This window comes from Enhydra lutris, unplaced genomic scaffold (genome assembly GCF_002288905.1).
Source record: "Enhydra lutris kenyoni isolate GAN:26980312 unplaced genomic scaffold, ASM228890v2 scaffoldscaffold62, whole genome shotgun sequence".
Classification (NCBI taxonomy): domain Eukaryota; kingdom Metazoa; phylum Chordata; class Mammalia; order Carnivora; family Mustelidae; genus Enhydra; species Enhydra lutris.
This window is the reverse complement of record NW_019154146.1, coordinates 15,743,327-15,766,775: the sequence shown is the minus strand read 5'-3', so window position 1 is coordinate 15,766,775 and position 23,449 is coordinate 15,743,327. Positions and strand designations below refer to the sequence as shown.

The window sequence follows — 23,449 nt, the reverse complement described above, 5'->3', positions numbered from 1 at the left end:
CGTCTAGCAAATGAGTTATATATATCAGATTTGTGGAAAGCCCTCACAGCTCTTCTAACTTGATATTTGATGGTTGATGCATGTGTGCTGTGTGTAGCCTGACTCCTTAGGAACTTGCCTGTTTTCTCCTCCCTCCTTTTTACCACTCCAGCACAAACGCCCATTGGCTAATTTAGATTTCTAAGACCTGCTCTTTTCTAATTGTCTGAGATCACTGCTCATCCAATCTACACCTTTTCTCAAAAATGCTGTGTAGGATTTCTAGACTTCACATTTTTCTCAATATAATGGCTTCTGTGAAGCCTGGTTCTTCTGTGGAATTTTAAATGAATGTGAAAGTTTAGCAAAACTAAAAATATCCCTCACTTCCTATAGATTAGCTTGTTTACTTGGAGATTTCCTTAGAATTCCTTCCTCAAGTTAATGCCATAAGCCATATACCATTTGTATAGCAACAATGTTTACGAGACACCTAGAATCTATTATTTAATAGACTGTACAAAATAAAATAGATTAAAACAAAAACGTTTCATTTTTTCCAGATCATTTCTTTTTCTCTGAATGAAACAGCCATGCCAAACCGTGAGAGAGGCTGCCTGGTAGTGTGGTTTGTGGGGGGGGGGGTGCCACGGCTAGGGGTGGGCCTTCTATGATTATAACTTTCTTCTGAGTGCTTTTTGTGTATAGCATGACCTTTATTATATTCACCGCCTGATAGATTTGTCAGGTGTTGAGTTTCTTACAAGATAGGTGTTTCTTTTTCAAAATAGTTAAAGAGGTACGAAACTTGGGGTATTTGGAGGACTTTCAAAAATTGGTTCAAATCATCCCAACGGATGAATGGAAACGGTTGGAAGGATGGTGTCATTTTTAAAAAATTTTATATATTTATTTGACAGAGAACACAGGCGGGGGGAGGGGGGAAGCAGGCTCCCTGCTGAGCAGAGAGCCCAGTGCGGGGGGGCTGATCCCTGGGACCCTGAAATAATGACCTGAGCTGAAGGCAGAGGCTTAACCTACTGAACCACCCAGGCGCCCCTGGATGGTGTCATTTTTAAGGCAACTTCACGTTAAGTAGATCTGTTGCTTTCTGAGTTCCTGTTACAGTGCTGGTATGGAGGATGGACAAAATTTGGTATACTTTTCCCTAGTAATAAGAAAGTGCACATAAATTCCTATCTCCAAAACTGTACAGCAAATAACCATTTTGTTGTGGACCAAGGGAGTTTGAGCTGTCATCTTTTCCCCCCTCTGTAAGTTATCCTGATAAGGAAGATTTACAGTGACTAGTCTTTAGTTGGTCAGAATCTTGAAAAGCAACAAAAGCTTTTAAAAATGGCATTAAGTAGGGGTGCTTGGGTGGGTTAGTGGGTTAAGCCTCTGCCTTAAGCTCAGGTCATGATCTCAGGGTTCTGGGATGGAGCCCTGCATCTGGCGCTCTGCTCAGCGGGGAGCCCGCTTGCTCTCCCCCATCCCCCACCTACTTGTGATCTCTGTCAAACAAATAAAATCTTTAAAAAAATTTCTTTAAAAGTTAAAATGGCATTAATTACTAATTAAATAGCAGATTACTCATATAAATAATGTGAAATATAGTATTCTAGTCCTCTTCAGTGTTATGTTATGTGTGGAGCATTTAAATTTCATAGTGAACAGGAAGTGATCAGACTGATATTTTTGTACTTAGGAGCGAGTTTCCTTTTCTGAAAGTAAGGAAATGCTGTCACTTAAAGGACTATTACTCCTCCCTCCCGCACAACCCCCCCACCCAGACCAGTGAAATGAGGGCAGCAAAACTTACTGTGAAATGATGGCATATTCTCACACACTCTGGGTCTTCCTTGACATCTTAACCTCACATCACAGGAGCAATACTTAGCTTACAAACTGGACAGTAGGAGGCGTCTGGGTGACTCAGTCAATTGAGCATCTGCCGTTGGCTTAGGTTGTGATCTCAGGGTCCTGGGTTTGAGCCTCGTATTGGGCTCCTGGTGGGCAGGGAGCCTACTTCTCCCTCTCCCTCTGCTGCATGCCCTGCTATGCTTACTCTCTCTCTCAAAACAAAACAAAACAAAACAAAACAAAACAACGTGAGGACCGGCTGGCTCAGTCAGTACAGGGTGTGACTCTTGATCTCCAGGTCTTGAGTTCGAGCCCCACGCTGGGTGTGGAGATAACTTAAATAAATACATTAAAAAACAAAACAAGAAAGTAAGTGATCACGTAGGATGGTGGAGGTGTCATCTCCCCCACCAGCCTACTAATGGTGTGCCAGGAGAAAAATGCTTCTTGAATTTTGAAAGGTAATTTGAAAATATCTAACCTGTTTCTTCACATTATTGAGATAACTGTGGAGTGTCATGGGGAATTAGGGCAGCATTACTCTGTCTCTGCTAGAAACCGGGGAAGGAAGAGTCCTCCAACATTCATGCAAGTTCTAGATGATTTATATTGCCTTTCTCTATGCAGATCTTTGGACAGGATTTTAAAAAATCCTCTACATGGCTGCTTCTGTCTGCCAAGGAGGCAGATTAGTTGTTTAGAGACTTGTGGGATGTTGAAATGAGGACCGTCACATCTACTAGAGTAATAACTACCTCCTACTGAGGGCCCATTCGCATTATTCTCTACAATAATCCTGCACACAATGGGTGTTTAACACCCTTTTAAAGATGATAACTCAGTTTTTCTTGGTGTTTCACAGCTACTAAGAAGCACAGCCGTAGTGTACCTTGTAAAGGATATTAATATGGCTTTAGTGGTGCCCCTGTTTTTGTATGCCTGCCCCGAGGTACGAGGACCATTCAGCATCACTGTTGAGGCGGGGACAAACGGGGACCGTCACCTGAACCCCTCCTACGTGGGGTTTTGCTTCTCTGAGTTTTAATCCCAGTTAAACATCTCCTTTGGAGGTTTTGTGGTTAATGAGCATGACAGCATGGGGCGTTGGGTGTGTGGGATATACGGGATGGATTTAGAATGTAGAGAATTTCTGGAAAAACTCCAGGACAGTGCCGCAGATTGTAGGAGAAAGTTAACCAGATCCAGATGTCGGCAGCAAGAGGACCTGACGGGGCTACAGAACAGCGCTCTGGTTACCCTAAACTGAAAAAGTTAACGTTGCAGCTTTTGCAATATTGCACTTTTTCTCTGACAAAAATGACTATTGTTGTACCACGGGACTTGGAAAGCTACGTTTGGATAAAAGCATTAAAATTTTGCAATATATCATATGACCTCTTTCTTGTCTTCTTTTAAACATCTACAATAGAAGAAATGAGTTATACTTTTTATGTCTTAATCTCGTAAGTATTTGGAAGAGTGAGAACAGACCCTGTAGGTTTTGGACCTGTTGATTGATTTGCAACTGGCGATTGCATTTGTGGAGTTTGGAGGTGGGGTGTCTGTGTGGAGCACAGCTTCTATGAGACTTTTGGGGGGATCATGTGCCTTTTGAAACTTGGGAAGTAGGGGGATGACGATAGTTCCACAAGGACAGGGTAAATTTGGCCGTGCACCTCGGACGTCTCCTGTGTTTGATTTCATAAATGGGGATTGACTAACTGGACATTCATCTGGAGATGAAGCAGAGTTTACTAGAAAGTAACACCTAAAAGCTTTAATATGTTCTACCAAAGTGGGATATCTATACCATAAATGATTTCAAGTTTTGCTCTTGAGACATCATTAAAAATACTTCCCATATTCTCACATTAACTTGACTTGGTAATATTTCACAGCCTGTAGGGGTCTTGTTCTTGTTTTTTGACCTTGAAAGGGCTTGTGATGACAAATTCATAATACTAAGAAATACGTAGATTAGGGGCGCCCGGGTGGCTCAGCCATTAAGTGACTGCCTTCTGCTCAGGTCATGATCCCAGTGTCCTGGGATCAAGCCCCACATCGGGCTCCCTGCTCAGCAGGAAGCCTGCTTCTCCCTCTCCCACTCCCCCCGCTTGTGTTCTCTCTCTAGCTGTATCTCTCTCTCTGTCAAATAAATAAAATCTTAAAAAAAAAAAAAAAAGGAAATACATAGATTACTATCAAAGCTCTTAACAGTTTTCCTATAGTTTATTGAGGGGAGTGGCTTATATTTTTAAAAACGAAAATACAGTTCCAGGTGTTCACTCCAGAAAATATATACTATTAGACGTCACTGTTCTCTTCTACTTTCTACACTTTTTAGGGATACTTTTTCATTTGTCTTAGAAAAACACAAGACAGACTGACAAGCTTACCCAAAGCCTCCGGTGGTAGGACAGCTTTTGGAAGCTGGTACCTTCGTTTGTGTCTATCTGTAATGTACTATGTCTTCAATACCTTAGGTTCACCATAAGGATTTTCCTTCGAGGACATATTCTGAAAATGTAAGTGCATGAAAGCACCTTGTACATCATTTTAAAAATAGTGTTTTTTGGGGTGCCTGGCTTGCTCTGTCAGAGGAGTGAACAACTCTTGATCTCAGGTTCGTAAGTTCGAGTCCCACACTGGGTGTAGAGATGACTAAAAATAATACACTTCCCCAAAAATAAAATCATCCTTTGTGTTTCCAAGTAACGGTTTTCAACATATGGACACTCTCACACAGGCATATGATTAGAGTCTTCTCCCAGAAAAAGGGAATAGAAATGCATGGTTTCTGTAATAATGTTTATTTGAGAAGCAGGACTTCTACGATGTTTTTCCACTGACGGCGATGTGGGAAAATATGTCCACACAGACCATGTCCCAAGCAAAAGGTGGGAAGCGTGGGTCTGGTGAGTGTGTGGCCTGAGGTTAGGACTGTAGTCTTTTTTTCCTTTGTAGTCAGAGCCCTTTTAAATGGCTTTGGGGTGTGGAGAGGACCAGTATCTGCCAGCTCTATCTACTAGAGTTTTTTCCTGTTGATAAGCAGACCGTCTCCCTTTCCAAGCCTTCTTGCTGTCTTTGATACCAAGCAAGAATGTGGAATTTTCTAGCTCAGTCACCAAAGCAGTGGGTAAATGAGCACTGTGTTTCGGCTTTATGGGCGTTTGGGAATCTTGCTGGATTGAGAGCAGTGTCTTCAAAGTGGAAAATTTCGATCACTCTGAGTCCCGCAGGAGTGATAACTGCGTCAGAAAGGCCTACTGTAAAATCAGTTGTTTCTGGGGAGGGACTTTTTGGGTACCAAGAAAGTATATCCTCAAATCAGTGATGCTTAGATGATCAAGCCTTTTGATTGTCCTCTTTCAATCCAGTCGGACAAATCTAAGGCAGATAATACTAAAGGGAGCTGATGTGTTGAAAACTCGAGGAGGTAAACTTATTAATGAAATGTTTCTGGGTCTGGTTGTGAATGGGTTCCACTGTGTGAATCTAGGTAGGTGAACAGTGGCCTGTCTTTTCTAGAAGATACTATTATCACTTGCCTTCTGTCTCTCATATCTGCTGCCTTCACTTCCAGCAGCGACCCTGCCCAGACCCTGCCAAACTGGGCCAGCAGGTTTGCTCCCCAGGCGATGATCTTTAACTCATTCAGAACCAATATGCAGACAGCACATAAAAATGAAACAAGATGGGATCCAGAAGGAGACAAACCATAAGAGACTCTTTTTTTAAAATATTTTATTTATTTATTTGACAAACAGAGATCACAGAGAGGCAGAGAGGCAGGCAGAGAGAGAGGGGGAAGCAGGCCCCCCGCTGAGCAGAGAGCCCGATGCGGGGCTCCATCCCAGGACCCTGGGATCATGACCCCATCCGAAGGTGGAGACTTAACCCACTGAGCCACCCAGACTCTTAATCCCTCCCACAAAACAAACTGAAGGTTGTCTGGGCGGGGGAGGGGTGAAGGGAGGTGGTTGGGAGGTGGTTGGGTTATGGACATTGGGGAGGATTTGTGCTATGGTGAGTGCTGTGAAGTGTGTAAGCCTGATGATTCACAGACCTGTACCCCTGGGGCTAATAATATATGTTAACAAAAATTTTTAAAAATGCCTGGAAAAAGGTTTCTGCTCACCACAAACTAGAACAGGGACAGGAATGAGTATGGTTTTGTCTGGAGATCTCCCTCTTCTGGCAGCATGTGGGAAATGTACTGGGTCTGGATGGGCCTGGAAAAGCGGGGGGGGGGGGGGGGGGATGAAGTTCAACACAAAAAGAAGGGCTTCGTCACTGTTCCGACCCTCAGTTGGTCCAAAATGGGGTAAAGGGTCTAGATCCTCACATGGTTTGAATAACAAACGAGAGGGAGGGAGCCAACTCAGGCTATCTGTGTCCCGTTTTTTTCCCTTAGCATCTGTGTTGAGAGTCAAAGAGGTATACGTTCAACTATAGAGAATTTGAAAAGGCACCTAAGCTTTATGGATTGGTAGATTTTTGAGGTTTTTTTTTCTGGTCCTGATCTAGGAAATTCGCAAGGCTTCCAGCCTGGTGGAGTTGAAAACTGTTCAACACTGCCCTCTTCTGTTCAAACACTTGCTCAGGGGTTTCGACAGTGATTTATACACATGAATGTTCATTGTAGAGCATAATGATGAAAAATTGGACCAATAAATTATTTCTTAATAGGAGGGTGTAAAAATAAATTTTGTGGCCATTATCACAATTTTGAAAACTATAGCCAGAAGAAAACATTCTCAGTTAGTAATAGTGATCATCTCTGGACACAGTATGCATGTCATTCCCAGTTTTCCGAATTTGAAGAATCTCCTGCAGTTTATAAAGATCATTTTGGAGTTGGCAAAAAAATAATTAAAATGAAATAGTTCTATTCTAAAGAAGACAATGAAGAAAAAAATTAGAGTTTTTGTTTTATCTTAACAACAAACGGATACTTACTCCTAACAAGCCTTTGCAAAGGTGACCTATGTTTTAGGCGAAGACGCTAAGAACAGAAACTTCAGGAAATTGGCCCAAGGGCCCAGTGCTAGATGTGGTGCAGCTGAAACCAAATCTGTCTCCAGAACTTTGGCTCTTTTAATTTCCCCCCTCCCTGAATTTGGGAGAGAGTAATTTCTCTGTTAATACCTTGATAAAACATTATGGTCTATGCTGTGAGGTTAGGATCCAATGTCTTCTACGACTGCCACCCTCTCTCCTTTTGTTGTTTTCTGTATTATTAGTTATCTGCACCTGTTGATTCTGCTGAGTGTTTCTTAATTGAAGTATAACTACATTATATTAGTTTCAGGTGTATAACATAGCGAGCTAACAGCTCTGTACGTTACTTACTGCTCACCACGTGGTGTCGTCCCCGTCTATCACCATACATTTCCTGTGATGTACTTTGAATTTCCATGATTATTTTATAACTGGAATTTTGTACCTCTTAGTCACTTTTATCTGTTTCACATATCTCTGGGTGTTTGTTTTTTTTTTTTAAACAGTGTCTTTTTTTTTTTTTTTTTAAACAGTGTCTTTGAACTTAGAGAAAGTTGCAAAAATAAAACACAAGTACAGGAGACATCTATATACCGTTTATCCAGATTCCTGTATTGTTAGTATTGTATTTCATTCGCTTCCTTATTTACTTTTCCTTTGTGGTGGAAAACAAAATAAAACCAAAAACCAGCATACAGGTACCTGTCAGCCCTTGTATGGGCAGGAGATAGGAATTTGTCTGAAGCTGTTGAGGGTTCAGTTATCCACGTCATTTATTCCCAAGTATTAAGTGTCTGTTTCCTAAGAAGAGATATATTCTCTTTTATAACTGTAGTTCCACATCCGTGTCCTTATTGACATCATTACAGTCATTACGTAGAGTCTATCATCCTTGTTCGAATTTCGTCAACTAATCTAAAAGTGTCCATTTTAGCATTTCTTACCTTGCATTGTGAGATCCCTCCGTGGATCAGTATTATGTGTTAAATCCATTAGCTTCTTTAATTTCTGTACTCCTTGTCTTTTAAGACATTGACATGTTGGAAGCATATAGCTCTCCTCTCCCCATTTCCACTGCATTCCTTTGTGTTTATTTCCTTTATCATGTTAGGTTATGTATTCTTAGCCACAGATGCTGCTGTGTCCCTTGTGAAGGTTTTATATGCGATGTGCACCTGGCCCTAATGGAAGTTGGTGTTAAGTTTTTGCCCCGTCTCCCCACCCTTACAGCTAGTGAGCACGTAAATACCCTGCCCGCTCTCTCTCCCATCCCCCATTTAGTGCCCATAGATCATAGCCTCACCCAGTTTTTACTATAATGGTTGGAAATGGTGATTGAGTGATCTTTTGACTCTCTGTGAGTGGGTGGGTAGGATATATATGTTCGTTCTTTTTTTTTTAATGGCATGACTATAACCATCAAAAACAGCATTTTTACACTGAAATACAATTTTTTTAAAAAAGATTTTATTTATTTATTTGACACAGAGAGAGACCACAAGTAGGCAGAGAGAGAGGGGGAAGCAGGCTCCCCATCGAGCAGAGAGCCCGACGCGGGGCTCGATCCCAGGACCCTGGGATCACGACCTGAGCCAAAGGCAGAGGCTTAACCCACTGAGCCACCCAGGCACCCCGAAATAGAATTTTAAGTGCTGTTTACAGCAGACGTAATAGCAGTTTTTCCATCTAAGCATGGGAGTAGACATGTCTCAATACTTTTTCTTGTCATAAGTGGCAGTTACAAATTATAAAATGTTAAAATTTTTGGAAGATAAGCATAGCACTTCGAAAGTGTATGGAATTTTTCTTTTTTTTTCTTTTTTTTTTTTTTTTAAAAAAGGGAATTCTTTTTTTTTTTTTTTTAAGATTTTTTATTTATTTGACAGACACAAATAGGCAGAGAGGCAGGAGGAAGCAGGCTCCCTGCTGAGCAGAGAGCCTGATGCGGGGCTCGATCCCAGGACTCTGGGATCATGACCTGAGCCGAAGGCAGAGGCTTTAACCCACTGAGCCACCCAGGCACCCCGGAATTTTTCTTTTAAAAAGACTGACTTTGTTTTGTTCCTATTTAATGCTCCCCCTTCAGCCTTTGGCCCACCAGAAATGCCACACCCCTACTACGACACTGGCCAAGTCATGAGACCATTTAAAGAAAATAGTCTGGGGACGCCTGGGTGGCTCAGTTGGTTAAGCAGCTGCCTTCGGCTCAGGTCATGATCCCAGCATCCTGGGATCGAGTCCCACATCGGGCTCCTTGCTTGGCGGGGAGCCTGCTTCTCCCTCTGCCTCTGCCTGCCATTCTGTCTGCCTGTGCTTGCTCTCTCTCCCTCTCTCTCTGACAAATTAAAAAAAAAAAAAAAAGAAAAAGAAAATAGTCTGTATTTTTTAGAACAGTTTTAGGTTCATAGCAAAAATGACTGGGAAGTACAGAGTTCTCTATGCCTCCTTGCCGCCCTGCCATGCATAGTGTCTCCTATCAAATTTCACACCAGAGTGGTGAATTTATTATTTTTGATGAAGCTACATTGGCATCATTACCACCTAAAGTCCATAGTTGATACTAGGGTTCACTCTTGGTGGTGTACATTCTGTGGGTTTTGAACAAATGATATAATAATCATATGTATCTACCCTGAGAGTATCATAGGGTATAGTTGTCTCTTGAACATCATGGGGTTAGGGACCTACTGGTTAAAAATCCAAATGCAAGGTTTGACTCCTGCAAAACTTAACCCTATTATTAGCCTGCAGTTGACTAGAAGGCTTACTGATAATATAAATAGTTGATTAACATACTTGCGTGTTATATATATGATCCATTCTATTCTTATAATAAAGTAAGCTAGAAAAAGAATATTATTATTAAGGAAATCATAAGAGAAAATACACTTACACAGTATTGTGCTGTATTTATTGAAAAAAATCCATGGATAAGGGGCCCCACATGGTTCAAACCCATGTTGGAGGGTTCACTGGTTTTACTGCCACAAAATCTTAACATGCTCTGTGTGTTCATCCTTCCCTCCCCGATCCTTTGGCAGTACTGATTTTTTTTTTTTTCCTGGTCTCTAGTTTTGCATTTTCCAGAATGTCATATGGTTGGAATCATACAGTATGTAACCTTTTCAGATAGGCTTCCTTCACCCAGTGATAATGCATTTAAGGTTCTTCTGTATCTTTGGGTGGCTTTTTGCTAGTTCATTTCTTTCTAGTGCTGAATGATGTTAAAACATTTTCTGGATGTACCATAGTTTATTCATCCATTCATATAATGAACATCTTGAGGTTGTTTCCAAGTGTGTGCAGTTATGAATAAAGCCATAAACATCCATATGCGGGTTTTTGTGTAGACGTGTTTTCAGCTCCCTCGGGAGAGGTACCAAGGAGCAGGTTGAAGTATCATGGTAAGAAAATGTTTAGTTCTGTGGAAAACTGCCAAAGTCTCTTCAAAAGTGGTTGTACCATTTTGCAAGAACCGTATAATATTTGAAGTCCATTTATTCCCCAGTTGGGAGGACAAGGTGAATTCTTCCTTCAAGCCCAAGGCGGTGTGACTCTGAATGAGTTCTGTAATGGGAACGTGCACGAGGCACACAGCTCTTGTTCTTAAACTCAAGAAATTTAAGTTCTTACAACCAAACGACGAACCATGCTGTGGGCAGGATCCCGCTATCCCTTTGGCCATCACTATGCATTGTGATTTTGGAGTTGACTGCCTAACAGTTCAGATCAGAGAGGCAGCTCAGAAATCCAACAGTATTGAGGTCTAGCAGTCTGCCAGTCATTTAGCCATGAGGATTTTCAGAGTTTGAGTGCACTTACGTTTGAAGAGACCCATTGGGATGATGCACAGGACCCTCGGGACGTTTTCCTTGCGGGCTTGTGAGGCCAGAGCCCTGGGCGGCTGGACCACGAGGAGGCTGTGCCCTCTGTGACGCACGTGGTGGCTGGCCTCCAGGGGGCGCCCTCGTCAGCGGTATCCGTGTCCACTGCGCGATGGGGCAGCTGGGAGAAGCTTGGGCCTCCCCGGCCCCTGTAGCGCTTCTCTGCCGGGTGGCGGCGCGCGATGCCCTGGTGGAGTAACCTTTGCCGTGAGTAGCGCGCCCCCCAGCGGCGGTTTGCCCAGGGACGCGGTGGGCGGGTCGGCCTTGAGGGCCACCCACAGCACCCGGAAGGTTGTTGGACGGTACTGGCTCCTGGGGACCGCTTCGGTCATTAGAAGCTGTAGACCAGTTGGTTAACCAGTTAGGATTTAAATTTTCTCGCGATCCTATATCCCTCTTTAAAGAGATGAGTTCAAAAAAATAATAATTAAAAAAAAAAAAAAGAGCTGAGTTCCTCGCGTAAACCGCTGTGTGTGAAGAGCCCGTGTCAGCATCGGTGGCTGGTGGGAGCGTCGCCGGCTGCTCTGTGCCGCCAGTTGGCAGCTGCTGGTTTCTGTCTCTCTCGTTGTGACTGTAAACATTCCAGTCACCCCAGAATTGAACAAAAAGTGTTTCCGATTGAAACCGATCTGGGAGCATGGAGGGAAAAGAGGGAGGGAAATGGTGTGTATTAACACCTGTTTTCTCCCCCTGTGTTAGCAATTGTCTCAGCATTTATTTTCCAGGGAAGCTTAGAAAGGTTAGTTAATGAGTGTTTTTCTCTCATGACTGCTGGCAGGAAATTTAATTGATATCTGTGTACGTTTTCAGTAAAATTGTACTAGTGTGGAGTGTATCATTGGGGTTTGACTTTTTTCCGTAGTGTAGTTTCCGTGGTATTGTGTACCTTTAAATTAAAAAGCCACATCTCAGAGCGCCTGGGTGGCTCAGTTGGTTGAGTGTCGGCCTTTGGTTCAGGTCCTGATCCCAGGGTTTCTGGGATGGAGCCCCCCTCCCCCACCCAGTTGGGTTCTCTGCTCAGCGAGGAGCCTGTTTCTCCCTTTCCCTCCATCCACCACCCCCCCTGCTTCTGAGCTTTCTCTTCCACTCTTATCTGTCAAATAAATAAACAGTCTTAAAAAAAAAGTTGTATCTCTTGTGTTACATTAAGAGAATTCAGGGAAAGGTTTTTTTTTTTTTTTCCATGAATGTACTTTTATAATTGGGGAAATTAACAAATTTTTAAAATTATTTATTGGAGGGAGAGAGAGTATGAGCCAGAGGGAGGGCAGAGGGAGAGGGAGTGAGGATCTCAAGCAAACTGAGCCCATGAGGACCATGTTGTATATGTATTTATAAATGTATCTGTATTTCATATATGTATAGATATATTCTAAGTATTGGTATGGATACTGCTTATAATTATTAAGCTTCATTTTACGCTGTGGGTATTAAGACCTTTTCTGGCGGCACCTGGGTGGCTCAGTGGGTTAAAGCCTGTGCCTTTGGCTCAGGTCATGATCTCAGGGTCCTGGGATTGAGCCCCACATCAGGCTCGCTGCTTGGCAGGGAGCCTGCTTCCCCCCCTCTTTCTCTGCCTGCCTCTCTCTGCCTGTGATCTCTTGTCTGTCAAATAAATAAATAAATAAAGTCTTTAAAAAAAAAAAAAAGACCTTCTCTGTGTCCATTTTAATTGACTTTGATTTATAGAAGTGAAACTAAAATATATCAGAGGATGCCTGGGTGGCTCGGTTGGGCATCCAGCTCTTGATTTGGGCTCAGGATGTGGTCTTGGGTTAGTAGGATTAAGCCTCACCTTGGGTCATGTGCTCTGTGGGGAGTCTGAGATCATTCCCTCCTCTTCTCCTCCCCACCTGCTCTGTTCACTTGCTCTCTCTCTCTTAAGAAAGAAATCTTTCAAAAGTATTTAAAAAAAATTTTTTTTAAAATCACATTTCTATTCCCTAGAGATCATGTGAGGGGTGTGTGTTTGCTGGGGTGGGGGCTTCGGTAAGGGGGTGGGTAAACCAAAACGGAATCACACTATATATACTGTTTGGTAATCTGCTTTTTTTTTTTTTTTGAAAGTCAAACTTCAGCTCTTCTTTCAGGAAAAGTTCATCTCATCTCATCCTAAATCATAGTTACGTTTTCCTAAAAAAGCCAAAAATCTCCTTTGGCTAGTTTGCCATCACCGATAACCAATCTAGGACCGTGCCCAGTAGGTCTTACTGTTATGCTTCTTAAGTTTATTAATTTAGCACGGTATCTCCCTTCCTTTATTAAATCACATTGATTTTGCTTGTTTAAACCCTCAATGATTTTTTAAATTTCAAAACTATAGACAAACAGAATAAAGTCATATACACGCGACCTAATTCAGCAGTTACGTAGAGTCTAGCACAGTCTCTCTCCTGCCCGCCCTCACCCTCAGTCTCTCTCCTTAAACGGTTTGAAAGATGCTTGCAGACAGTCTACTTGGGTTTTTGTTTGACTGTCGTACATTGTGACATTGACATAGCTGCCAAGCTAGTTGTCGTACTGAATATCCTTCATTGATTCGTCTGCTCGTTTCCTCACAGTTAAGATTCCATTAAGCATTTTTGGCAGGAGTACTATAAGTGATTTATTGGCCTTCTCAGTGCCTCACATCAGAAAGCACAATGATAGTTTTGTTCCGTTAGTGGGGATGTTTAAGGTGGTACTTGCAGATACCTCCACTCTAAAGGCAGGCTTTCCTTTTGATCTGTGTGTCGATACTCTAAAACTGTAGGTTTCCTGACACCCTTTCACCCAATGGTTTTAGCATTTCTGGATTTTTGACTGCAGGAGTTACTACAAAGATACTGGCAAAGAGCAGTTTTCTTAATCTGATGACAGACAACTAAGCTTTTTCAAATAACACGACCGTTTAAGCTGCTGCAAATCAGATAATTTCCTTACTCTGCGTTCAAGTCCTTTCTATAAAAACTTCTCCCCTAACTCCTGTCTTTTTGTTTTGCTTCTGAATGGCTGTTTTTTTTTTTTTTAAGAAAAATACTTTATTTGACAGAGAGAGCGATCACAAGCAGGCAGAGAGGCAGGCAGAGAGAAAGAGGGAAGCAGGCTCCCTGCTGAGCAGAGATGCGGGACTCGATCCCAGGACCCTGAGATCATGACCTGAGCGGAAGGCAGAGAGGCTTTAACCCACTGAGCCACCCACATGCCCCTTCCCTAATTTTCTACACTGAGTATGTGTTACTCTTTTTTTTTTTTTTTTAAGATTTAATTTATTTGACAGATAACAAGTAGGCAGGGAGAGAAAGAGAGAGAAGCAGGCTCCCTGCTGAGCAGAGAGCTGGATGCGGGGCTCAATCCCAGGACCCTGAGATCATGACCTGAGCTGAAGGCAGGGGCTTAACCCACTGAGCCACCCAGGCGCCTCTGAATGGCTGGTTTTAATGGTGATATGACTAGTTCCAAATTTATTCAGTCACAGCTGCATTCAAAACAGTAAAACTTCTTGTAACCACACTTGGCCATGAAAATGGTGTTGTGTATTATTTTATATTGAACATAATGAGAAATGATTATTTACTTTATTCTGAGCAGTGGAAAAGTTCAGTTCGGTTGACCCAGCTGATGAACTGAACTAAAACATGACTTTTCCTCCCCAAAGAACTAAAAGAAAATCCACTTATGTTAATTTCATGTAAGTGGATCATACTGGATGAAGGACGCAAGTACATCTTCAAAGACTATAATGCTCAACATTTTCACGGCCAGACAGCTGTTTACCATGGTCTGGAAGGAGCCTGTGTAATCGGCTATAAAAACAAAACATTTTTGTTAACTCATCCTTAACAATGTGAATCTTGATGTGGTAGAATTTTGAAATTCTAATGAGTGACTGTAGATCAAAGTGGAAATTATGTCTAAATTTATTATTGATTGGCACTTTTCATGAAGAAGTATTCCCTGTTCCCTATTTTACTTTTTTAGTATCACTCGTGATTCATGGATTCTTTTCTCGTTCAGTGTTTTGTACCCCATCCTTGTCATCATCTTCCTTATGCTTCAGTGTTTGTCCAGCAGGAGACCCCTTCAAGCTGACTGCTGTGTCCTTCTGTTACACCTCTCAGCTTGTGAGCACCACCTTTCCTTCTTTTTATTTTATTTTATTTTGTTTTTTATTTGAGTTTGGTTGACCCACATTACTTTAGCTTCGGGTGTACAACACAACGATTTTTCACATTCTGTGTTACATTATTGAGCACCTCCCATCTGTCAAGTTAAATCGTTCCTTGCACTTGCCCTTCCCCAGTCTGGAATTTCCCCATGCAGCTCTTAGTCCATTTTTGGGGACTTGTTAAAAGGGACCGCCAGCTAGTTGTCACATAGAATACCTCTCCTTTAGATTTGTCTAGATTCTTTTGTTGCCATTTAGCTTATTTTTCTAAAATGGGTTGGATTCTAGGTCATGGGTGTGATGATTGATCCATTTTCCATTGCAACAGAATCTGCTTGTCCCGCTTTAATGATGTTGCAGCTACTTATATATAACTAGTATTCTGGTACTTGGGTGTGTAAACATCACTTTCACAGGGAACAGAAGGAGCAGGGTAGTATCTTTAAACCTGAATTTTTAAAGGTCATTTGAAAGAAGCAGATACTGCCTCATGGACTGAGATTTACAAATACTGAGAAGACTGTTAGCCTATCATGAAATTGCCTGAGATTAAAGAAAGTATTACTTGGTTATGTTTTTTAAACATGTATAATTTTTCTGAACTGTAATAATTTTATTCTTCTCCACTACTCTCTTTCTTCTATAGTTGGACAGAGAGAGTCTGAAGATGTGAATGAAAGAGCCTCAGATAAGGCGATGGCTGCTGGCTCCGTGGTCACTCAAGACCTAGCAAAGGATGGGCAGGAGGAAATGCCTGAAATCATCGACCAGATTCCTTCTTCAGAAAGCAATTTAGAAGAACTGATACAACCTACTGATGCCCAGGCTAATGATGTTGGATTTAAGAAGGTGTTTAAGTTTGTTGGCTTTAAATTTACTGTCAAAAAGGATAAGACCGAGAAGCCCGACACTGTTCAGCTACTCACTGTCAAAAAAGATGAAGGGGAAGGATCAGGAGCCGCAGACGGGGCTGGTGACCACCAGGAACCCAGCCAGGAGACCGGAGAGGCAACCGCCAAAGACCGTGAACTAAAACAATCCACGGAGAAACCCGACGAAACCCTTAAGCATGAGCCAAGCAACACAGAGATTTCTCTCCAGGCTGAGTCTGGTCAAGCAGCAGAGGAAGGCAGAGAGGACGGGGAAGATAAACAAAAAGAACCCACCAAATCTCCTGAGTCACCAGCTAGTCCGGCGGCCAGCGAAACAGCGTCACCCTTCAGAAAGTTCTTCACACAAGGCTGGGCTGGCTGGAGAAAAAAGACCAGTTTCAGGAAGCCGAAGGAGGAGGAGCTGGAAGCTTCAGAGAAGAAAAAGGACCAAGAGCCCGAAAAAGGAGAAACGCAGGAACAGGAAAAGAGAGAAGATACCTCCGAGAAAGTGGCAGCTTCCGAGCAAGAGCGCCCCCAGGAGATCGCCGAGAGCGTTGACGCTGCCAGACTGTCCGCGGAATTTGAAAAAGTCGAGCTGCCCTCTGAAGATCAAGTGCAGGGAGCCCCCGAAGAGAGACCCGCCCCTTTAGCCACAGAAGTATTTGATGATAAGGTAGAGATTGTTGCCGAAGTCCACGTTAGGATGCCGGAGAAGACAGAAGAGGAGAAGGCTGAGGGAGAAGAAGCAGTGGAGCCCCTGCCCTCTGAGAAAGGGGTAGAATCCCAGGCTGAGCTCGAGAAAGCCGAGCCTCCTGAGGAGCCGAGGAAGATGAAAGAAGTGTGCACCCCCGGAGGGGACCACCCCCAGCCGGCCGACCTGAGCCCCGAGGAGAAGGTGCTCTCTGCACACCCGGAGGGCGTCGTGAGTGAGGCAGACATGCTGTCCTCCCAAGAGAGAATGAAAGTTCAAGGAAGCCCTTTAAAGAAACTTTTTACCAGCACTGGCTTAAAAAAGCTTTCTGGAAAGAAACAGAAAGGGAAGAGAGGAGGAGGAGGGGATGAAGAGTTGGGGGAGCACCACCAGGTCGCAGCAGAGTCTCCGGACAGTGCAGATGAACAGAAGGGCGAGAGCTCTGCCTCGTCCCCGGAGGAACCGGAGGAGATCGTGTGTCTAGAGAAAGGCCTCGGGGACGCACAGCAGGAGGGGGAGGCTGAGGAAGGGACTACCTCCGACGGGGAGAAGAAGAGAGAAGGTGTTACTCCCTGGGCATCTTTCAAAAAGATGGTGACGCCCAAGAAACGTGTCAGGAGGCTTTCTGAAAGTGACAAAGAAGATGAGTTGGAGAAAGTCAAGAGCGCCACCTTGTCCTCCACGGAGAGCGCGGCCTCCGAGATGCAGGAGGAAGCCAAGGGAAGTGGAGAAGAGCAGAAGCCAGAAGAACCCAAGCGCAGGGTTGATACCTCAGTATCTTGGGAAGCTTTGATTTGTGTGGGATCATCCAAGAAAAGAGCGAGAAAAACATCGTCTTCTGATGATGAAGGGGAACCGAAAACGATGGGAGGAGACGGCCAGAAACCGGATGATGCAGGAAAAGACAAAGAAACTGGACCGGACGCTGCGCTTGCCGGTTCTCAGGAACAGGATCAAGGGCCAGGCAGCCCCTCACCTGAGCAAGCGGGTAGCCCCACCGAAGGAGAGGGGGTTTCCACCTGGGAGTCCTTTAAAAGATTAGTCACTCCAAGGAAAAAATCGAAGTCAAAACTGGAAGAGAAAAGCGAAGATGCTGTACCTGGGTCTGTTGTAGAACATTCTGCGTCAGATGCTGAACCCGGGAAAGAGGAGTCTTGGGTTTCCATTAAGAAATTTATTCCCGGACGAAGGAAGAAAAGGTCAGACGGGAAAGCGGAACACGCCACTGCTGAGGATGCGGGGCCGCCAGAGGTCAACGAAGACGACTCTGATGTCCCGGCCGTGGTGCCTCTGTCTGAGTATGATGCGGTGGAAAGGGAGAAAATCGAAGCTCAGCAAGCCCAAAAAAGCGAGGAGAAGCCCGAGCAGCAGGTAGCTGTTGCTGTGTCGGAGGAGCTCAGTACGAATCTGGTTCATGGCGTGAAGGTGACTGCCCTCGACGGGGCAAGGGCTGTTAGCAGTGTCGAAGAGAGGTCGCCGTCTTGGATATCCGCTTCGGTGACAGAACCTCTTGAAGAAACAGAAGAGGAAGCCAGACCCCTAACTGGGGAGGTACTTGAAGGAGAGGTCCTTGCAAAAGAAACCTCCGTTGTTACCAAAACTCTGCCAGAGGGCCAAGATGCCACTGATGACATGGTCGTGAGCGAGGCGGAATTAACTTCGGAGGCCGTGACGGCTGCAGAAGGTGCGGAGGCATTTTGTGCTGAAGAAGCCGCAGAAGCATCTGGAGCTGAAGAGACCGCTGACATGGTCTCAGCTGTTTCTCAGCTCACCGACTCTCCAGAAACCACAGAGGAAGCAACACCCGTTCAGGAGGTGGAGGGCAGTGGGCCAGACCTGGAAGACCAAGAGAGGCGGACTCAAGAGGTCCTGTGGGCAGTTGCGGAGAAAGTTCGAGAAGGATCACCGCTGCCTGATACCAGGGGGCCAGAAGACATGATTCAGACAACACAGGATGTAGGAGCCAAAATACTGGAGAAGCTGGATGGAGCCGAAGAGGATGCTCCAGGGCTAGACTTGAAGAAAGAGGCAGATGCAGTGTTGGAAGTGAAGGCACAGGAAGCTAAAGCTGAGACTTTGACACAAGCCGAAGTAGTCATCCAGGCCACCCCAGAAGGCTTTGAGAAAGTTCCTGTAGTCACAGACAGTGTGGACTCCAGTGAGCCTAGAACCACTTGTCAAGCTGAAACCTTGGTTGGGGTAAAACCAGAATTGATTCTGGAGCAGGCTGTTGCTCCTGAATCCGCTGAAACCCTTACAGACAGCGAGACCAACGGAAGCACCCCAGTAGCAGATCTCGAAGCTCTCCCTGTGACACAGCAAGAGCAGATCCTGGAGATGCACGAAGATTCCCAGGTCCCAGAAGCAGAAGCAGTTTCTGTCCCCAAACAGCTGCCTCCAACACCTGCTAGTTTTCCATCCCAGGAAGAAATTAAAGGACTTTCAGAAACAGAAGAGGTTCTAGAACATATGGACAAAGAGGTACCGGTGGAAACCGTACCCATTCTTTCAAAGATGGATGTGATTGAAGAGGAAGGTCAATTTACTGGTGGGGAGAGCAGAGAGAAACCGCTTCTCGAAGGCCCTGTCACAGGTGCAGACCTCGAGCCTACCGGGAGTCAGGAAACAAGTGAAGTTGTCTTTGAAGATGAAGCTCCTAAAGAATCTGAATTTCAGAAGGATGACGACACCGAAATCCACAGCCCTACACCATCTCCCACCCCAGCGGGGGGAGAGATGGAAGTTCAAGGAGAAATGGAGGAGACGGAAGCAGAGCCAGCTCAAGCCACCCAAGAGGAACTGGAGCAAAAAGCAGCTGTGACCACATCTGAGGAGCTTCGTAAGCACCTGGGGCCGACAGACGGCGTGGCCATCCTCCAGGGGGAAGAGGAGGTTACCGCTTGGGAAGGTTCTCCCCGGCCAGTGCAGGAGGAAGCGGTACGCACAGAAGTTCAAGTCCAGACCCCAGAGGCGTCATTAACTCCAGCGGCTGCAGCAGTGGAGGAGAAGGTCTTAGAAGAAACTGTCAAGATTTTAGAAACCACGGAAACTCAGGAATCTGCAGACGCACAGTTAGTACCAGAGGAAGAATCCTCCGAAAAAGATGAAGACTTGACCGCCCGGCCAGAGGACATCGAGGCGCCCACAGGGACTGAGGCTCAGCCAGACTCCACATCCGTGACCACAGCGGCTGCCCCTGAAGGAGGCATCAGTGCTGACCTGGAAGGAGAGAAAACCGCACCCCGGAGACCGTCCCCGGAGGAAGAGGACGCGCCCACTGCTGGTCCGGAAGTCCAAGGGAGTGAAACAAGAAAGGAAGATGGAAAGGCTGAAACCGAGATTTCTAAACTTGAGACCGAGAGCAGTAAACTTGTACAAAATGTAATCCAGACCGTTGTTGATCAGTTAGTGAGCACGGAGGGAACAGCCGCTGATTTGCAGACACAGGCCCTGCCGATGATCGCCGACGCCCCGGAGGGGAGGGCGCACCCTGAGACCGAAGAAGGGGAGCCGCAGGCCACTGCACGGGATGGAACTCGAGCTGTGGTGGCCAAAGGAGAAGCCACGCTCACCGCCGGGGAACAGACCCGTTCCGACGCGTGCGAAGCTGTGAGTGAAGCTTCCGCCGAGGTGGCAAGTGCTGAGGTAGAACCTTCCAGCATAAATGACCAGCAGCTCGAAGAGGCAGTTCTCCTGTCCGAGGAAAAGAAAGAAGCAACCGGGACCGAGTCTGTTGCAGAAGATGGTGATCGTGCCGGCTTAGAAGAAAGGCTAGAGGGGTCCTTCTCTGAACCCCAAGAAGATGAAAAAGGTCATGTTGTTGAGCGGGAAAACCAGCACTCAGCCCTGGAAGGTGTGGCGGCCCCAGGAGGCTTGAGCAAAGAGTCCTCAGACACAGATGGACCAACACTGAAGGAGAAGGAAGATGGCCAGGAAGTAGAATTTCCAGAAGGAAAAGTCCACAGCGAGTTAGAAGAAGAGATCAAAACCGAAATGCAGGACGACACTCAGAAACAGGAGGGAGAACCGACAAAATCCGAACCCACAGGATCCTAAAACGTCATGTAAGCAAGCTTCCTCTTCTAAAACAGTCTTTTCCTCTTTTCTTGCCATGTGATGGCAAATTTGTTATAAGGGAAACAGGAGTTTGAATCATTGTGACTGTAGGCAGAACCTTTAGTTGGGCAAAGAACAGTCAAGGAGATCCTGGTTCCCTTCCTTTTTTCCCCTCACTGACCTGCTGCCATTCAGGGTTAACTGATGTCATGAAAACAATGAGCTCATTCTACACCCACGTGCCTGCTTTCAAAGAAAGTGAAGGGGCATGTGTGTGTGCACAAGCGTGCATGTGTGTGTGGCTCAAAGGCTTAAGAAACCGGTTGTGCTCCCATTGAATTTTTCTTTATAAGCAGAAGTTCATGGTGAGTTGCTATCCTATAGCCTGAAATTTTAGTTGATAGCTCTCAAGGAAAAAAAAAATTGTTCCCCCATCAGTAGGAACAGGCATTTAAAAAATTTCCCAGTGTGTGTGATGGGCCCAAATGTTGGTGCTGGGGAGCCACAGGCCCCAAGTTTTGGGGTGGCCCAGCCTGAACCGCCACGGTCCTGACCCACTTGCTTTTTGGGGGGCGGCGCTGTGCTCTAAGGGCTTCTGCTGCTCCTGGAACGAACGAGGGAGGAGAAGACCTTGACTGACTTTGCATTCTTCCTTCCTCCTCCAGGTCCAGCCCACGTGTTTGCAAGACCTGAATATGAAGATGAGCAGTAGGAAGGAGGGGATGGATGCTGCTGACGAGACTCGAGACCAGTGTTCCAGACTCAAAACCGAAGAACAGGTCCCTCGACTCAACTTTCTGGAGCCCCTGACAATCCTGAGGCTGCATCGGGAGCTAGAGCCATCTAACACTTCCTCCTCGCAGGGCCACCCCCCTCACTTTGCCCTGATACCCTGTTCCAGTGTTTCTGATTGAAGGTCCTGAATTCTTAACCTGGAACTGGAGTTGGCCAAACCTGGTTCTGCTTCTCAAACTGGAGTATCTTCCTTTATGTATTTATATGTATGTTTTAAGTAACCCTCCTTCTGTATCTATTGTATATTTTTTTTTCTTAACGATTAAGGAAATGTGCAGGATGGTACATTCCTTTTGTGTCGCCCAGGATAAGGAGGGCCATGCAGCCGCGATCAAGCCTGGGGAAGTTGTGAGAACAGCTCCCTAGAGACAACATTCCTGATCAGAAGCTATAGTTCATACTTTAAAATCTACTAAGGAGTAGGGTCCGTGTTTCATACCGCTCTAAAATGGGTCACTTTCCTCTTAGGCACAGTGTGCTAAAAATAAAACGCCTTTTTGGGGTGGGGGAGGGGAAACATACAGAATGTTCCATTGTTACTGTGAAATTTCTTTCTAGCCCAGTGGGGGTTAGAAGGTAGTTTTTTTTTTTTTTTTTTTTTTTTTTTTTTTTTTTTCTTTTCAGTAGCGGATTCACTCTAAGCCTTTTCTCTGAATTGTTGTGGCTGTTTGGAGAGAGGAGTGTGCCGAAATCCTGAGGCAAGGTAGCGAGAAATGTTTTTCATCTTATCAAGAAAACAGTTGGCTGTTTAAGGTTTTGATTCTACTCTTCTGTGCTGGACGACATTCACACACAGCGTGAAGGAAAGTCAGGTTCTTGATGACTGATATTTTGGTAGGTCCTGGATTGTGTCTGTGCCATATCTGTGCCCACTCTATAAAGGACAATGTTGCATTATGTTCATTTGGATAAACTGTGATTTGACAACCGATTTAAATAAAATATTTGCTTCACTTAGATTTGCTGGTTTTATTAGATACTAGGAAGCCTGGGGCATGTTTGTTGAGATCTAAAAGCAGCTGAGGTAGACGTTTCCAGTGTGGTCACTACATGGTGTCACCACTGGATACTGCTCTGAGGTAATGTTCAGAGGAACTCCCAGCAGAGAGGCATTAGTGCAGGTCAACCAGGAGCTTTTGAGATGGACAGGACTGATATAGTGCTACCATCTGGTGGTGCCTTCCTGAAAAAGTCAGTTTTCTTTCATCATTCTAGGTTTTAATGAGAAACGTCAAGAAAGAAATTTTTAAGAAGGCTTAATAGTAAAAATGCCTTGCCCAGTAGGTGATTTGAGTATTTTTTAATAATACCAAAATGATTCCTAATTTATGCCAAAATGTCAAAGACTTTGTCAGACTTTGGCCACAGTTAGCTGTGTCGTGTTCCGCTTCTTCACACGTAGAAATGGCCTCGCCACACGAGCATCTTAAATTGCACTCAAACTCAGAACTCTGGTTTGCAAACTGAAATTATGACTGCTAGTTAATGATTTTATTCTAGATGTTCTAGAAAGACAAGTTTGGCAGAAAGAACAAAGGTTGTTAAAATTAGAAAGTAGTTGATCTTAGATCAACAATCCTGACGACCAAAAAAAGGGGGGGCCATATCATATCATGAGACACCTCATGATAACAGTGTATGACATTGTAGTTGGGAAATATCTGATACCCTTTAAGGAGTTATTCTCCTATATAATAGTCATCTGAACATCGTTATGAAACTTAAAACCCCCAAATTAAAAAAAAAAAACCCTCTAATCTAAATAATTTTTTTTGCCAACTTAGAGACTTAAAAAAATCCAAGTGCTGATGTTGTTTTTTTGAAGATCAATCAAGAGGCACTGGAGATGAGAGCAAGCAATCCGTAAGGGGCTCCTGATGGGTCAAACACTGACTTCATCTCTATGGCACGAGACGCTTCGTTTTGAACTGATTAAGGCTTTATGTAGTCAAGTGGTAAACTTTGATTTTTTTTTTTTTTTTTTTAAACCCCCTCCCACTCCATTCTGTTTGGGTTTGCTCTTCCCGGAGCACCCGTGGCCAAGTCATTCTGGTTTTCCAGCAGCGGTTGCTTCATGACTGCTTTTCATACTCCTTTATCTGGATGTGCCTCAGATTATCTCTGTACGAGCTCTAGACCTATGTCTGTTAAGCAACACTTC

The 23,449-nt window shown here is 44.6% G+C and overlaps 1 protein-coding gene across 1 annotated transcript in view; it reads left to right on the top strand.

Annotated features, from left to right (window-relative positions):
- Positions 1-21,599, top strand: part of LOC111158695 (A-kinase anchoring protein 12) — a 101,361-nt gene extending 79,762 nt beyond the window's left edge. Inside the window, exons 3-4 of the mRNA XM_022520903.1 lie at positions 15,521-20,501; positions 21,159-21,599. Of these exons, the coding sequence (XP_022376611.1) occupies positions 15,521-20,493 (4,973 nt within the window). The 3' untranslated portion in view covers positions 20,494-20,501; positions 21,159-21,599. The remainder of the gene's footprint in view (positions 1-15,520; positions 20,502-21,158) is intronic.
- Positions 21,600-23,449: the final 1,850 nt, after the last annotated feature.